Raw genomic sequence first — 13,394 nt, 5'->3', positions numbered from 1 at the left:
GACTCGGGCAAGGAGTGCCTATTAGAAGGCTAAAGATAGTCTGAGATAAATTGTAATTAGACCTGTAACATTGCAGCCTCTCCACAGTCACCGTCATCACTCAGCCCTGCAGAGGGTTCATTCTGAAGGTAGTCTGAGATAATTGTAATTAGGCTTAGACCTGTAACATTGCAGCCTCTCCACAGTCACCGTCATCACTCAGCCCTGCAGAGGGTTCATTCTGAAGGCACAGCTTCTTTTGGGAAACTTCCATTCACGGAAGTAGCTTTATCACGGAGTTTAGGACAATAACCCTTTAAAACATCATTTGGCTGTTCATATGTTAGCTGTTTGTATGATCACTTTTCAAAAAAAAAATGTTTAGTGCTTCAAGACTGTCCTGTGTTACAGGTATTTCATCCTTTTGAAATCACCAAATATTTATTTGGAAAATTTTATTCCATAATATTGAGTCAGATTTTACGAGCAATTAAAACTCAACTTCTGAATTTGTCATCTGCCTATTCCTAAATTGTAGCAGAATAGTTGTGCTAATATTTTGTTGGTAGAATAAACAGTGTGCTGGGTGGTGGTGGCACGCACCTTTGACCCCAGCACTCAGGAGCAGAGGCAGGCGATCGACAGAGAGGGTCCCAGGACAGCCAAGGGCTGTGTCGAAAAACCAAAATAAATAAATACAATACAAATGAAAAATTAGTTTTTATGATTGAAAATAAATGACCTTAAGTGACAGTAGTGACAGGAAGTATATGGAAGGTCTGTGTGGAGACTAGCGGGGCCTCCCGTTGTTAGCGCCATTCTGCTCGGTACTGCCCGGTATACCCTTTACAGACATCACTGATTTTAATTGTCAGTGTCTGCTGCATTTACCCTCTTGTTCGAGCAACTGCACTTTGATTTGACATCAAACCAATTTGAGATTTCAAAAGGTTTGAAAATGAAGGTAAAGCCCTTCATTTTGGAGATATAAAGAAAAGCATAACAGTATGTACAATGCTTTGGAACATAAAACTATTTCTTAGGAAGTATTAAACTATTAAATGAAACTCATTTCACAGCAACATAGTGCTGAATGAGCATATTTAAATACAATAGAGAAGATGCAAGCATAGGAGCCTATTTTAATAGTATTACTCATGGCGGGAATTCATTGAAGTGGCAAAGGGTTTTCTAAACATAAAAGAAAACTCAGAATTACAAGAGACAGGAAGCCTGAGTGTTTCAAGCAGAGGAAAATGTTTATAGCATGTATGGCAACCTTTAAAAAATAAGCTTCCATAGTAAAATGAGAGAGAGAGAGAGAGAGAGAGAGAGAGAGAGAATGAAATAGCTTTTAGCCTTACTTAGATTGGTGAAGAATTCAAAGTATGATTTAAAAGTATTTGGCAAATGTGTTTATCCATTTGAAATGGGTAACTGTACTATAATTTGGGAAGCCATCACCTCTGTGTAAACCATTTGGCATTATCAGCTAATACTGACTGACTGAGGCAGGGTCCATTGTAGCCTAGGCTGGCCCCAAATTGAAGCTTACCCGGAGCTTTTGATCCTCCACCTCCACTGGGGAGATTACAAGCATGTACCACTCTGCAGCTGCTTTTACAAGATGCAGGAGTGCAGCCAGCTGTCAAGCGTTGAGTAGGTAAGTCTTCCTGCCACCTGAGCTGTATCCCTAGCCTTCAAGTGGCATGCATTTACTACACGCCCTTTGACTCACAATTCCAGTTCTAAAGACTTAGAGATCAAAGTTACACTGCACTGTGCAGCGATCGTCATTACAGCATTGTTGAACGTAACAAACAGCAAACCAGACTTACTCTAAATGTGTATTAGTTGGGAATCTGTTCATTGTCAAAGAATGAGATGATTGACTCAGGACAAAAACCTGTGATGGGAGAAAGCAAAGCGAAGCACAAGTGACTGTCTGGTAGAGGGCTAGGCTGAGATTTCTCGGCTCTAAATGTTGACACTTTGAACAGCATGAATATGGGGATGGGGCGCTGTCCTCTACAGGGGACAGTTTTCAGCACTGTCTTCTACCTACTAGATGTCAGGAACACCTCTGACCTCAGTTGTCAAAGCCAAGTCTGTCCCCAGATTCTTCCAAATGCCCCCAAGGAAGAGAGGGATCTAACCCTGGTTGAGAAATGGCCAACTAGACTAGGAATATAAAACACATAGCTCAGAAACAGGCACCAGTGTGATAGAAAGTTGACGGGTTTCAGAGGAAGAATTGAATTGAGGTCCATGGAAGTAACCATTAAGTATTTATCGATAATTTACTTAACATGGAAAAATGGCTGGTTCCTTTTCTCTTGTCAGTATGAATAGTCAATTTGTAGAAAGTAAAAGATTACAAATTGAATTTTAAAAATGAAAAACTTCTTATAATAAAAGAGCATCTAAAATATAAAAGACATGTAAACCTGGGCATTACTTAACGACCTGCCAGTAATTTGTGTTCGGAATATCTTTCATTGCAGGCAAATAGGACAAACTCCCAGCACCATATTGTGTTAGTCATTTTGCTGTGGCGAAGGCTGAAGAAGGCTGACTTGGAGGAGGAAAGGGTTGTTTTGACTCCTCGGTTCAGAGGGCTCAGTCGGTGGATGATTTGAGGCCTGTGGTGAAGCAGAGCCTGTGACCAAAGGCCACAGCACAGAGAGTTGCTTTCTCATGGCAGACAGGAAGTACAGAGAGACAGGAAGGAGCCAAGATGTGTTTGTTATACCTTTAAAGGCATCCCTTTCAAAATCCCACCACTTCCACCCCGCCCCTGCAGGGGGCCTGCTGCCTCCAGCTAGGCCCCACCTATTCTAGCTATGAGTTCATCCTTGGATTAACCCGTTGTTGGAGTTAGAGCTCTAATGATCCAGTCGCCACTCTCACCACCTGCCAGGGACTAAGTCTTCTCTTGTCCAAACTCTTAATAAATGGACAAAGGATGAGGTGGAATTCACAGAAAAACCCCTAATAGTCTATAAAAATGGGAGAGTTATTTAATCAGTAGTCTGAAAAAAAATAAGGTATAAGTTCTTATTTGAGGGGATAATTACCCAGTTTGCACATTGTTCATAGGAACCCTTCCCAAAAGTACTAATATTGTCAATTAAAAATAATATGGGGACAAGATGGTGGTGGAACACGGCTTTAATCCCAGCACTTGGGAGGCAGAGGCGGGCAGATAGATCCCTGAGTTGAGGCCAGCCTGGTCTACAGAGTGACTTCCAGGACAGTCAGAGAAGCACTGTCTCAAAAAGAAAAAAAAGGGGAAATCATGTGACCCTACCTCATGTTCATGAAATCAGTTCTAAATAAACTAATATTGAATGTAGACCTAGTGGACCTAGAACTTAGAGGAAGTGTCCTCAGACATATATAAAACAAATTATGAAATACTGGTAGAGTGAGTATTCAATATTTAAAACCTCAAAAAGCACTGCCGTCTCTATCTGTGTAGGAGTGCGTGTTCATACTTGTGAGGGTGTGTGAGGAATTAAAGCTGGTGTGCCTCCTTGGGGCCGGGCAGACAGTGTGTGATAAGAGGGGAAAGGCATTCATCTTACCTTTTCCACAGTAGTCCACAAGGTTTCTCCTCTGCTCCACAGAATGCGTATGTGGGTTTTTCCCCAACAACAACCAGTTGTGTGGCAAATTCTTCTGTGGGTACCACTGCTTGTCCTTTTGATGTCGTTAGCGAGCGCTGATACCCGATTTTCTAGGATGAGAGGTCCAGCGAGCAGGACTGCCGCTCACTTGAGGCCAGTGCACACACAGGTTGTGTGGCCTGTGTGTCTTAAATGCTTTGTCTGTCCTTCAGGGTTTCCCTGAGCCACTCTTTGTGTTCCCTGCATTGCTAACCTGGCAGGCAGAGAATCTGAGGAGATGCCTGTGTCTGTCCGTTGTTTACAGATGACGTAGATGGTAGATGTGGGGGTACATTGAGAAAGATGCCTGTGGAGAGTCTGCCCATTGGGGTGCCAGCCTCAGGAACTCTCAGAATTCAGTCCTGCTGGGGGTTTTGTTGTTCCTTGTGTAGGTTTGTGGGTTAAATCATCAACCCGTGACTTAGCTACTCAGCTGTACCGCTCCCTTCTCAGAAGCAGGGGTAGGAATGGTTCAAACTCTTCTCTAACAGTCAGCCTCCACCCTGAGGGTGTCCAGAATCTCCAGACTGTCATTCACTGTGGTCCTATACAAGACAGTCTCACTGTGGATGCACAGCTTTTAGAAGGTGGGAGTTTGGGATTTGGATGAGGGCCAGTCAGGTACTTCATGTATACATGGTGAGCCCTCTTCAGAGCAGGGCCTGGTGGCACACGCCTTTAGTCCCAGCACTCTGGAAGCAGAGGCAGGCAGACCTAGGGCTCCATAAAGACACCCTGGCTCCAAAAACCAAAACCACCACATCTTCAGGGTTTGGCTTTTGAAAATCCATGTTCATAGATGTTAATAAAATCATGTTTGTTTAAAAAATTTAATGTTATGAATAAAACAACCTAGGATACCATTCTTAATGTCGTTTTGTTTTACCTAAAATGAAAGTGTAGGGGGAAATGCTGACCACGCCCGCTTGGGGTCTGGCAAAGGTGATGCTTTTGATAGAATTTTGTTGTTTTTAGACAGCTAAGCTCCTCAGGGCTTGGATTAAAGGTAGGTGCCACAGTGCCAGGCTCAGGAAAATGCCCTCTGTGATGTAATTTACTTGTCAGGTATGCTAATAGAGTGACGCCATTTCACAGTACTTCACCTGGAGAAATGTATTTATTACTGAGCTGCCTTGCTGTATTTCACGTTTTATAGCCTGCTTTCTAGAGTTAAAGGCACTGGGGACCTGGAAAGGTGTAAATGTTACTTTATTTCCTCTCAGTTTTAGTCGGAGTTTTGAGAAGAGGTTAGGAATGAATGCACTGTAAAGCATTTGCCCTTTTGTGAGACAAAGCTTTAATCCTAGCACTTTGGAGCCTGAGTTGGGAGGCACAAGTTGAAGGCTAGTTTGGACTACATACGTAGCCAGTCCCTGTCTCAGAACAGAAAAAGAGCCCATGCTGTGCTGTGAAAAATGCATGGGCTTACCCCCTCCTTTCCTGTTTTTCGTTTTTGGTTTTGGAAATCTAATTGAAAAAGCCCTGAATTCTTTGGTGAATTCAGTTCAAATATTAATTCAAAGTTCCTGAATTGCATTTTTTCTACCTTGAGAACTTTATAAACACTAATTATTGGAGTCTAGAACTGAAACTCCCAAGTTGTGGTTTAATTCCATCCTCTTTCTGCATCCCAAGGTGGTGTTTTAAAGAAAGTGGGTCCCTTATGATCCCTAATGACTCCCCATGGGCTCCATTAGACCTTTGAAATGGACCCTCAGAAGGGACCTCGCAGGTGAAGCTGTGGGATGTAAAGAAACCCAACAGTGCCCCCCAAAGATCACCAACGGCAAGGTTTGCCTTGGAGATTTGTTGTTTGGGGAGCTCGTTCTCCCCAAGTAAAAGATCTGTGAATAGACTTTGGGGAGGAATTACAACTGTTATAATTTGGAGGGGTTGTTAATTACACACTGAGAGTGTCGTTTTGCTCAGGGAAGAGTAGTGTAAGCTCAGGGGTGGTGGCATGTGCCTCCATTCCCATCAGCTAGGAGGCTGAAGCAGGTCCAGGATTGAGGCCAGCCTTGAGTATGTAGTGAGGCCCTGATTTTGGAGGGAGGGAGGGACCAGAGTACTTGTTAGGCCACATCCAGACTTGGAGCTTATAAATGTCACACAGCGCTTAGCTCTTGTACCAGTCCCCAGTTTGTTTGTTTGTTTGCTACATACATAGCAAATGACAGTTGTTTGTGCACACGCATTCCTAACAGCCCAGCCTCCTCTATTTACATGTATAAATAAGATTCAGAGAAAAGGTTATACGCCTTAAAAAGGACTATAAAAGTTCAACTAAGGCCATGCATAGTTAGTGGTGGGAGCTGATACACTACACTGCTTAGCAAGTGGACACAAAGCATTTTCGTGCCTGTTTTTCTTTTCTCTTTAAGTGGCATAAAATAGAACTTAAGTTATTTTGATTTTGACTCAACTTAGAAGATAAGTTAGGCTTGGGATTTTCCATGTAGAGAAAGCAAGGTAGCAAATGGCCTCTTGCAAGTCAAAGTAGTGCTACTATGTCCATTCCAGGGGAAAGCCGCTCGTGCTCCAAACAATCCCATCCTCGGGGTGAGCAGCAGATCTTACTCAGATTTGCATATTTGCAAGTGTGTGTGCGTTTTCTATTCACAAAGGCCCTGACATTTAGGCACAGGACAATTCCTTAAAAGAACTAACCATCTCTCCATTCCATATCATATATATAGGCTGTGAAATAGAGCATTCTTCTTGATGGTGTACCGAAGGGAAAGCTACTCGGTGTTTATGGCTTTTTAGTTTTGTCTTTCCCCTTTCCTAGGCTTCATTTTTCAGTCAGGCTATATTTTGTGATCATCTTTAAGAGCATAGGGAATATGGTACTGAAACATTACTCCAATAAATCTTTCTTTTGTGTAACACATTAGGGGACCCATTTGTTTGTAAGGCAGGGATATAACTGTGTAATAGGGTGACACCTACGTGGATAATTATAGATTTCAGTATCAGGCAGTCTATACACTAGGTTTGTCAAAAGGTCTGTGGGTATGCTTAATGGGCAGGAACTACCAAAAGGATCTCTAGGACAGGCAGGATTTGAAAACTCGGGGCTGTCATTCTAAGGAATGTGAATACAGGTGTAATTATGACAGAGGAGGAGCATGTGCACAGTAGTGTGAGTGAGTGTGAGTGTGTGTGTGAGTGTATGTGTGTGTGAGTGTGTGTGTGTGTGTGTGTGTGTGTGTGTGTGTGTGTGTGTGTGTGTGGGGAAGCCAAGTTGAGGGTGTGGAGCCCAGAGCATCATTAGAATAATGGGACCGGTATTGAAATTAGGTTCTGGAAAAGGCAGGTGAGGTTTGCAGTTAGAGTTTAGGAGAACTAGGCGAGCAGTTGTTTCATTCCTGTCATGTAGGTATGGTGATTTCACTTTAAAACGCGTCTGTTTAGGCAGACTATAGTGACGGCACTTGATAGGGATCATTGGGTCATTTATAGTGGTTACACTTGATAGGGATCATCGGGTCATTTATAGTGGTGAAACATGGAATGATGGGAGTGACCTGGTTTGGTTTTCTGTTATTTTGCTATCTGAAGTGATTCAGTAATTTGTAGGAAAGGGACCTTGGAGAGCATTTCCAAAATGTGCAGGGAAGTTCTGGTGACCTGTGTTTGTCTAGGAAACGGGAGCCTTCGGAGTTCAGTTGGAAGAAAGGGGAACTGAGTAGAAGTGGGAAGCTTCTGAGTGCCTGAAGAACAGAATCCTTCCTAAAGAAACGGGTCTGAAACCAAGTAGGAACAGACTTTGGTTCCAGTCATTCTTACTCAGTGCTCTTGTTTTTGTGGTGTGTGCTGCATTAAGCTTTTCAATGACTATGAAATTATGTAGGCATGTCCTTTTGAGTTTTAAAACTTAGCAAAAGGTGCATATCATTACAAATTTGTCTTGAAAATAACTTAGTAATCTCGTGACAAACAGAATTACTTTAGAAACCAGAAAATGGGGCCAGGTTTTTTAAAATGATGTGTTTAGTTGGTCTGGTCTTTGGAACTCTTAAGTTGTCTTGAGGTTTATCAACTGTGAAAATACCATAATAAAGGAAGAAAGTTATAATTGCTGTATGAAAACAGCTTTAAAGTACTTCATTTGAATAATGTTCTTTTCTTGTTTAGGTATAATTGTGTCCAGTATTGTGCTGATCTTGTCCCAGCGATCACTGTTTAAGTTTTACATGTACAGCTCGGCCTTTCTCTTAGCTGCAACGTCAGTGCTGGTGAATTACTACGCTGCTTTGCACATTGACTTCTATGGCGCCTACAACACATCAGCTTTTGGAATCCAGCTGCTCCCTCGGAAGGGGCCCTCTCTGTGGATGGCACTCATCGTCCTGCAGCTGACCTTTGGGATTGGATACGTCACCCTGCTCCAGATCCAGTCCATCTACTCACAGCTGATTATTTTGAATATCTTGGTTCCTGTAATCGGCTTAATCACAGAGCTGCCATTACACATGAGAGAGACTTTAGTTTTCACCTCGTCTTTGATTCTCATATTAAATACAGTGCTTGTCTTGGCAGTGAAACTGAAGTGGTTTTATTACTCCACACGGTATGTTTACCTGTTAGTGAGGCATATGTACCGGATTTATGGATTACAGTTACTAATGGAGGACACATGGAAGAGGATTCGTTTCCCGGACATCCTTCGGGTCTTCTGGCTAACAAGGATCACAGCTCAGGCTACAGTGTTAATGTACATTTTAAGGATGGCAAATGAAAATGAGTCCTTGTTTATTTCTTGGGATGATTTCTGGGACCTCATTTGCAATCTGATCATTAGTGGGTGTGACTCCACACTGACTGTTCTAGGCATGAGCGCTGTCATTTCTTCAATAGCCCATTACTTGGGCCTTGGAATATTGGCCTTCATTGGATCAACTGAAGAAGACGACAGGCGGCTTGGCTTTGTCGCACCTGTGTTGTTTTTCATTTTGGCTCTTCAGACTGGCTTAAGTGGGCTGAGGCCTGAAGAGAGGCTTATTCGCTTAAGTAGAAACATGTGCCTTTTATTAACTGCAGTCCTGCATTTCATCCACGGGATGACAGACCCCGTGCTAATGTCTCTCAGTGCCTCCCACGTGTCCTCCTTCCATAGACATTTCCCTGTGCTGTTTGTCTCTGCTTGCCTGTTCATTCTTCCTGTTTTACTCAGTTATGTCCTCTGGCATCACTATGCACTAAATACATGGTTGTTTGCAGTGACAGCCTTCTGTGTGGAACTCTGCTTGAAGGTGATAGTGTCTGTCACTGTGTACGCGCTCTTCATGATTGACGGCTACTACAATGTCCTCTGGGAGAAGCTGGATGATTATGTCTACTTTGTTCGCTCCACAGGGAACATTATCGAATTTATCTTTGGAGTCGTAATGTTTGGGAATGGGGCCTATACCATGATGTTTGAGTCGGGAAGTAAAATCCGGGCTTGTATGATGTGCCTACATGCATATTTTAACATCTACTTACAAGTAAAAAATGGCTGGAAGACATTCATGAATCGTAGAACTGCTGTTAAGAAGATCAATTCACTTCCTGAAATAAAAGGGAGCCACTTGCAAGAAATAGGCGACGTGTGTGCGATCTGCTATCATGAGTTTACAACATCTGCCCGGATGACACCGTGCAACCATTACTTCCACGCACTCTGCCTTCGGAAATGGCTGTACATTCAAGACACTTGTCCCATGTGCCATCAGAAAGTGTACATCGAAGACGATATCAAGGATAATTCAAATATTTCTAACAACAATGGGTTTATTGCACCCAATGAAAATCAGAATCCAGAGGAAGCTTTAAGAGAAGACGCTGCTGGACCCGACCAAGAACTGAACGAGGGTGACAGCACAGACGGCGGTGAGGGTGCTCGGAGCGAGAGAGACGGAGGCGCTCAGCACACGGGCGCAGCAGCAGCAGCATTTCATGGTGACCCCGATTAAAGCGGCATTTACTAATCATTGAGGTATCTGTTTAAAATTCAGTTCACCCAAAATGGAGGGATACGCTTCACGCCAGTGTGTAACCAAGCACAAACGCAGTCTGGATGTTGAAACTGTGAATGATTTTCCGTTTACTGTGAGTGCTCCTGTAAATATACCTCTTTAATTACTTCTGGTCTCTTTGGTGACCTATTTAAATTTGTGTACATTATTGTACATAGAATAAAATGTTTTCACGTTTTTATGACAAAAGTTGAACAAATAACTTCTTAATAGAGATAATCACACGGTGCGTCAGCTGTGCCAAAGATCCCTCCAGGAAATTAGAATGTATCCAGTGCTGGACCCTGGTTCCCTCCAGGAAATTAGAATGTATCCAGTGCTGGACCCTGGTTTTCCTTTAAAGTCAGTAGGAAAGTGAAAACGCAAAATAAAGGAACTTCAGTGTAAAATTAAAGGCGAGATAAAGAATGTGCATAGAAAGGCTATTGATTTTGTTTTAACTAAGGGATGATAACCTGCTAGAAGCAACCGAGAAACTTGAAGTCTGAGCTGCAACTTAGAGCTGGGTTCAAAAGTCAGAGGCAGGGACTGAGGATTGAGAAACAGGCTTGGTATCAGCCATGCTTTGATACAAACCAGGGTGTACTGTGTACAAACATCACTGTCCTTCAGACTTTTGGTGAAATTACACAATAAAGAGGTGGTCATTGTTAACTAAGGCATTAACAGCCTAAACAGTGCTGCTCCGAGTTCATGGGTCAAAGTGAGGGTGCAGTGTACAGTGTTACCGCATCAGAGAACGGCTGGAAAGATTTCCCTAATGACGCCTACAGTTTAACTATGAAATTCCACATCATACAAAGGAAACACGGACAAATAAGTATCAGGAAAAAAAGATTTTAATGGTGTTGTTATATAGTGTGTTGGCTAATTCCAGTGGATCTTCTTCTCTTACTGCTGCCAGTATCTCCAGTATTTGACTAAAACAAAACACAAAAGGAGCAACTTTTTGTGGACAACTATATTGTTTCAAAGGTATAGAATCACCTTTTCCTGTGTAAGAGAAGATCTTGTACCCTTCCTAAGGAAGTTTAAGAGTTTAAATAAGTTGTCAGTAATATCAGTAGGAAAACATTACCAAGTTACTGGCAATAAAGAAAGTTCTGGAGCTAATATGCATATGAAACCTAAAAGCCAGGATCACGTAAGTGCAGCACTAATGAACTGTCTCGGGGTAGAGTCCTTTAGAACTGTAGGTCATAGCACGTGTGTTCCTGGGTAATGAGCATCTTAAACATGGAATGTGTGCTGCACACAATACAGGTTAAGTACCTGTCTACTTTGGGTTTAGTTTTATGCACACACACACACACACACACACACACACACACACACACACACACTGATGGTGCTGGAGAGAGCAGGGCCAAGCCTTGGAAGGCAGGTAGTGCTTTCTGCACTGGTCTTTTAACAGACAGCAGGAATGGCTGTGTACACAGTAAGCACATAACAGGTGTCGAAGGTGGGCTGGGTGAAGGGCTCTGCTCTTGTACACAGAGCAGAGCGGAGTGAAGAGCCCAGAAGCCTCTTTGTTTGCACAAAATGATGATCAGCAGTAGTGGTTTCCTAGAAATGTTGTCTGTGGTTAGTTTTTAAACATGGATTAGAAAGTTCCAGTCTAAATTAAACATCTGGATATTCCTTGTCGTGGTTTTTTTTCCCTTTGTGAGAACCCTGAATGAACACCCAGAGTAAACAGGACAGGGATTTAAGATGGGCTGAGATTTTAAAGACTGATGAGTATGCCACAAAGCCTTGCTTGACACGGAGGAAACCTGTCAACACTGAAACATTAAAGTGCAGTTTTCTGCAGTGAACCCGAGGGCTTTCTTGCCACTCAGACTGCACTCGTTAGGAACACCTGCTGCTGACAGAACAAGTGGCCCAGGAGGGCATGTGCAGCAGACACGTTGTCCTTCTCAGAAATGTGTTAGAATCACTGGTGCTCAGGAAAGCCTTGTATTTAGTTAGCTTGTGACAGCCTCTGGTCACCTGGCCAGTCCTTTTGTACCCAGTGTACTTATCTGTAGCCTCAAGGGTATTAGCTGCAATTACTTATTTTTTAAATAGAGCATTCTGGGGGATTTAATTGCTTTTGCTCATCAGGACACTTTCAATTTTATTTCAATTATTTCTAAGTGTGTGGTAGTTAGTGTGTGTGTGTGTGTGTGTGTGTGTGTGTGTGTGTGCGCGCGCGCGCGCAGGGACCAGAGGAATCAGATTTCCCTGGAGCTGGAGTTAGAGATGGTTGTGAGCTGCCCAATGTGGTGTTGGGAACACAACTCAGGTTGTTTCAAGTGCCCTTCATCTCTGAGCTACCTCTCCAGCCCCTGCTGTGACACCCTTACACTAGGCACGGGCATTAAAGTCTTGCAGTATCTACCCATCACCTTTCAGCATTCCCCACAGTGACAAGCAGTTAGCTCTCGAAGAAAAGAAGAGAAAGGGATGTAGATGGGGTGACTGGAGATAGAAGCAGGGGATTAGCAACTTCTAAGCTGCCTGGGCTACATGAGACCCTGACTCAAAGAAAAAAAAAAAAAAAAACAAAAAAACATTCTCTTGTTTTTAGTCTCTTTGGGTCATAATGAAATCTACACTGCTGCCAGACAAAAGCTCCAAGGGTCTGGTTCTGCTTTGCTGTCCCAGATTTCTCCTCTTCCACTCAGCTTATCCTACTCTGCCACACTAAGTCCATTGTCCCCTGACACTGCCAGGCTTTTCTGCAGTCAGCGTGTTTCTATCTGACCTGACTGCAGTCATGCTTAGTAAATAAACAGCTCAAGTTGCATCAGTAAAGCCAGCTCCCATACAGTACTGCTTAGGACAGACAGTTGTTCACTCCAGGGTCCCAGTCACACACTGACACCTCTCACGCAGCTCACTATCTTGGACTGTATCTTCTGGTTTGCTCCAGGGAGCAGAGGTCCCCTCCAAAATTGCCACAGTGACCCTACTCATCCAGTGGGTGTATGATTATAAGAACTATTGGTTCTTCTAGGTAGCCTCAGTAGCCTGCACATTTCCTGACACAGCAGGAGCTCCAAAATCCAAGAAATTTAGAGCCTAAAGGAGAGGAAGACTTGTATGCAAATAGTTAAAATGGAAAACTCAGTGGAGTGGAAGTTAACAAAACCTGAGTAGCAGGGGCACATCTATCTCAAATGCTGACTTCTTCAGCTTGCAAAAGCTCTGCCACTTAGCTAACTGCAGGACAGACTGATGGACAAGTTTTCAGTTCTGAAGTCTGCATTAAAAACTAACACCAACAGCTATGACTTTACAAAGAATTCAGTACAGAAAACATACATTGATACTATGTTCTCCAATTGGTGTGTGTATTTGCCAAGTGGCTGTGGTGAAATAACAGCTTCTTTATTGTCTTGGGATTTCTAGTGTCCCCTGAGATTGTCCAAGTATTGTGAGGAAATAATGTCTTCTAATTGACTCTGCAAATTTCTCCACCACCACCCCAGGCTCCTCTCCCCCAAAGAAGCCTAAAAGTGGTATTTTACAAGCAGAGTACAAAGATCCCTCACCTTAGGGGTGTTAAGCATCAGTTCAATACTGCCAAAACCAGCGTGTTAAAGACAAAAGATCCGTATGCATGTGCAGAAGGACACTTTAATTGGCTTCTCTGCCTGCTGAATTTTAGATCTGGCCTTACCTTTTTAAGGGCACATTTTCAAGACATTGCAGTCTACCAGAAACAATCTGATAACTAATG

General features: G+C 43.0%; 2 protein-coding genes across 4 annotated transcripts in view; one reads left to right on the top strand and one right to left on the bottom strand.

The window, feature by feature from the left end:
* Nucleotides 1-11,308, top strand: part of Rnf139 (ring finger protein 139) — a 14,114-nt gene extending 2,806 nt beyond the window's left edge. Inside the window, exon 2 of the mRNA XM_035449684.1 lies at nucleotides 7,785-11,308. Coding sequence (XP_035305575.1) covers nucleotides 7,785-9,604 — 1,820 coding nt within the window. The 3' untranslated portion in view covers nucleotides 9,605-11,308. The remainder of the gene's footprint in view (nucleotides 1-7,784) is intronic.
* Nucleotides 10,489-13,394, bottom strand: part of Tatdn1 (TatD DNase domain containing 1) — a 33,319-nt gene continuing 30,413 nt past the window's right edge. For all 3 annotated transcript variants that reach the window (XM_027431629.2, XM_035449685.1, XM_035449686.1), the window contains one exon: nucleotides 10,489-10,587. In XM_027431629.2, the coding sequence (XP_027287430.1) occupies nucleotides 10,491-10,587 (97 nt within the window). In that variant the 3' untranslated portion in view covers nucleotides 10,489-10,490. The remainder of the gene's footprint in view (nucleotides 10,588-13,394) is intronic.

The sequence above is a fragment of the Cricetulus griseus genome, chromosome 10, assembly GCF_003668045.3.
Source record: "Cricetulus griseus strain 17A/GY chromosome 10, alternate assembly CriGri-PICRH-1.0, whole genome shotgun sequence".
Taxonomy (NCBI): domain Eukaryota; kingdom Metazoa; phylum Chordata; class Mammalia; order Rodentia; family Cricetidae; genus Cricetulus; species Cricetulus griseus.
Note: the sequence above shows the minus strand (reverse complement) of the source record. Positions and strands in the feature narration are given on the sequence as shown.